At 41.2% G+C, this 4,144-nt stretch overlaps 1 protein-coding gene across 1 annotated transcript in view; it reads right to left on the bottom strand.

Moving 5' to 3' along the window:
* si:dkey-12l12.1 overlaps positions 1–3,380 on the bottom strand; it is a 5,334-nt gene extending 1,954 nt beyond the window's left edge. The window contains exons 1-2 of the mRNA XM_037693910.1: positions 3,084–3,380; positions 1,148–1,180 (exon numbers count right to left, since the gene is read on the bottom strand). Coding sequence (XP_037549838.1) covers positions 1,148–1,180; positions 3,084–3,206 — 156 coding nt within the window. The 5' untranslated portion in view covers positions 3,207–3,380. The remainder of the gene's footprint in view (positions 1–1,147; positions 1,181–3,083) is intronic.
* Between the last annotated feature and the right edge of the window lie 764 nt (positions 3,381–4,144).

Below are 4,144 nucleotides of genomic sequence, written 5' to 3'. Positions count from 1 at the left end.
CTACACACAATAATTAACCAACATTTCATCTTAAATTTGACAATAATTACTAATTATTGTCAAATTTCAAACAATATTATCGTTTATCGCAATAATTTCTGAGACAATTAATTGCCCAGTAAAATTTGTTATCGTGACAGACCTAGTCATGATTTCAGCTCTCTACCTCGGCTGCTCTTGGCCACGCCCACTTACTCATGGCAGAGCAGAAATCAGCTGATCAGCTGCAGGAGGAAGCTTTTTCTGCAGCTGTGGGGTGCACAAAGGTGCAGCAGGTGCTAAATAATTAAAAATAATTTATTTTAAATAAAAATTCCATGCTGATCGTGCGGCTCATCCATCAATCAGCCATTTGTGTGTCGTGTCCAATCTTATTTTGAAAAGCTGCAATAGAGCGAGTCTGCGATAAACAAACTGCGAAGTAGCGAGGTACTACTGTAAAGTGATATTTGCCATACTGTATGTATTCACTTGTCATGGTTCAAGTTCAAGTTGTGCTTATTTGTCATTTGCAAAGTTAACAGAAGGTTAACGGTACAATGAAATGCTTAGGATGAGGATCAGATTCTGAGACAACGTGAACCATAAAGATGGGCATCCTGTTTAAATAAATAAGGCAAGCATTATTATTTGGATCCTTTGCTCAGAACAATGAGCCATTCTCAAATGAATGACAAAAAGATCTAAAGATTACCAGATTTATTTTAACTTGTCATTCAGGTTTTCCATCAACGGTAAACTCCCAGTTGGGATTGGACAAGAAGTGTCCAGGTTCGAGTTTGAAATGGCATTTTTAGAAAGTAAAAACTGACGTGTCCGTCCATAGAGCGCTGGAGAAAATGTTGATAAACCAGAAAGATGAAAAAAGTTCAAGGAAACATTTTGGAAGGAGAGAAAAACATTACAGTCAAATGTGAGAACCTTGTGTCGAGCACGGTAGTGGCAGTATTATGGTTTGGGTCTGCATGTCTAAAGCTCGCTGTCAACCATTCTGTACCAAAACATGAGAACTGACCGTGTACATTTAAACTCACTGTAAGGAAAATGTTATTAAAATGACCCTGAACAAGAAGTTAATTATTAAAGTTACAAATCTGGCTGAAAGATTTGAGTATTTAAGGTCAAATGTGTGAGTAGTTGTACATACCAGCCTCTCAGGTAGCGCTCTCTGATCATCATGCTGAGGAGGAAAAGGAAACACAACCGTCAACTCAGAGTACATTTTCCAACACTAAATATTTCACAATAAAATAATTAAAAAACACTTTTATCCAACAGCTCACTGAATTAGTAGCAATTCATAATACAGGTTGGTATGTACCAAGTACTTGCCTGGTACTTTTGCAGTATGTGCCTTGCCAAAAGCAGATAAGCACCAAGTATATGAATCCTTTAAGTACCGTGTACATACTTGTAAAATATTAGGTATGTACCAGGTAAATATTGTTCAGTACCAGGTATGTCCACGGTAAGCCTGCCCTCATAGGTACCAGGTATGTACCAAATAAATACATTTGAGGTAGCTTTAAGTACTTGGTGTGTACCAGGTAAAAAACAAGTACCAGGTAGATATTGTGTAAAATGCAGGTAGGTACCTGGTAAGTATCAAGTATCTACTGATAAGTACAGGGTAACATGTCACTTTATGTAGATATCAGCTATGTACCATGTTGCTTTATTAAATATGCTCCTCTTAGGTTCTACACAAGTACCCTGTAAGTACCAGGTACTTGGCCTGTACATAATGAACGGGCTGTAATATGTATTACTAATATTGCTTTGGGCATTATAAAGCTCATAAAATAAAACAGAATTCTTCTGAAGTGAACGTATTAAAGACCCGCCATAATAATGTGGCTTTCTGCACGTAGCACGTGCTCGCGAGCCTCAGAAGTTTCTTACTGGTTTCGCGGCAGCCAATTAAAAAACACGTAGTTTTGGAAGGAACGAGCAGACACAAGTAAAGTGAAGCGAATATGGCGGATGCAGCTGATGGAAGGAGGCTGCTGCTGCTGTTAGTTAGCCCACACCACAACTGAAGCTTTTAACTGGGCACGCTGTAAGTTCATGAAGAGAAAAGTGCACATGGTGCAAAGTCTCTCAGACAAAACTCTCCCGATGCAGCTGCCGAATCTTTTGTCCAGATGAGGGTGATGACTTTGGACAGAACACGAGGACTGTCCACAGAAGGAAACGCCAACCACAAGTTGAAAGTGTAGCAGCTGGCAGCCACATGAGAAGCCAAACGGGTCGCGGAACGCTTTTTGTTCCATGGACGGGTATATTTTTGGTGCGTTGGCACCGCGGCTGTGAAAACCATCACAATGAGACTTTGTTTCTGTTAGACAGGAAAAAAAAGACACGTCTCTACAGGTCAGGGTTGGACTGTCTCCTTCCATCCTGCCATAAAGTTTACAGACTTTTTAAAATAAGTAAACGAGTTTAAATTCCAGCAGAGTTACTGGTTTCCTCTGTCTGAACTGTCGTGTAAACACTGACCTCGCTGAGTCTGCCCTTTCAGCCCGAAAGACTTTTCATTCAGTTTAGAGATGCTGCTCCAGATGTTTTTACTGTGCACGGGTAAAATATCCAAAAAATCAGCAGAAATTTATATTAGAGTCCTTAATTTTAATTTCAAATACAAGTTTACATAAAAAAGACAACTAAAGAATCTCAAATAGGTTCCTGGGAAAAAACAATTCATGTTCTTGTTTTGAGTTTTCTACTCCGCCCTTCAATCTACCTGCTTTATTTTCTTTTAAATACCATTTTATTTTCACTTGTTAAAAAAATTAATCTTAATTTTGTAGCATCCATTATGATTGTCTATTATTTAATCACTGCTTGTTAAAGTCAGGTCTCTCAGTGGGATTAACTGTAGAAATAAAGGCTGAATGAAAGAATGAATTTTGTTTTAAATATCTTTAGCCGAGGTTAGTTATTATGTAGTTTGCAGCAAACAACATTTAGACGGACTCAGACCGGCTGGACTTACCTGGTCTCCGCAGCACAGACGATGACTGACACATGATGAACACCCTCGTCCTTCACTAACTATCACATCCATCACGTGCGTCACTTACCTTTCTGTCTGCGGTCTGTCCGCCGACGCACAGCTCGCCCCGGCTCGCTCCGGAGCAGTCCAAGGCGTGCGACAGCAGACTCGCCTGCAGGCACAGCGCGCACAGCCACACAGCAAACCCCATGATCCAGGCAGGAAGTAGACTGATCCCAGCCGCAGTCAGCTCCCTGCTTTATACTCTCGGCTCGGCTAATGGGGAACAGATGCAGAGGAAGGGGAGGCCATGCCAGCTTCACACAGACAAACAGCCGACCACAAGCATGCGCTCCACGCCATCCAGTGGCCTGTGGCCCTGCAGAAACATGTCAGACATCCTGAAGGGGCCTTCTCTTTAAAGACAGCCCGCCCCCCACCACCCCGCCCTCTAACCACTACTAACCCCCCCACTGCAACCCAGAGAAAAGTATGAAGACCATTTTCCACTTGCGCCTGCATTCCAGCTGCTGACAAAGGAGCGTTTGAACAGAATTGTGTTTTGATCCTTACGTCTCCATAAAAACGCAGCGTTTTAACTTTGTCGCTCAAAATGTTTTACTGCACCAATTATTTTTTTTACATCTTGGCAAGTTTTTTTTTTTTTTAATCTTTTGGAATTACTTAAAAAATACGTATAGAACAGCTGTCAACACGTCATTTCACCGTTTAACCTGCAGACTTCTGCTGAGTGAACACAGGGAGATAATGATAAATGGACTGTACGTACATTTAACCTTTCTATCTGATCAAGACGCTCAGAGCTCTTCACAACAATCTGTGCCTCATTCACCCATTCATCCAGCTCTCTACTGTACCTTTAAAAGAATAATCAGAGCTTTATCACATCCATACACCGAAGGGACACACATCAGAGGCAATGAGGGGTTCAGTGTCTTGCTCAGGGGCACTTCAACATGTGACTGCTGGTGGAATCGAACCCCAACTCTCACATTGGAGTATGACTGCTCCAACCACTCATCCACAGTCGCCCCATGATACAGTTCCACACACCACCGTGATAGGTGAAAAACCATGAAGTATGAACGTTATATTTATGTTAGTATTTTATATATATATATATATATA

The sequence above is a fragment of the Nematolebias whitei genome, chromosome 20 (assembly GCF_014905685.2).
Source record: "Nematolebias whitei isolate Nwh7 chromosome 20, NemWhi1, whole genome shotgun sequence".
NCBI classification, from domain to species: Eukaryota; Metazoa; Chordata; class Actinopteri; order Cyprinodontiformes; family Rivulidae; genus Nematolebias; species Nematolebias whitei.
This window is presented reverse-complemented; position numbering and strand designations above follow the sequence as displayed.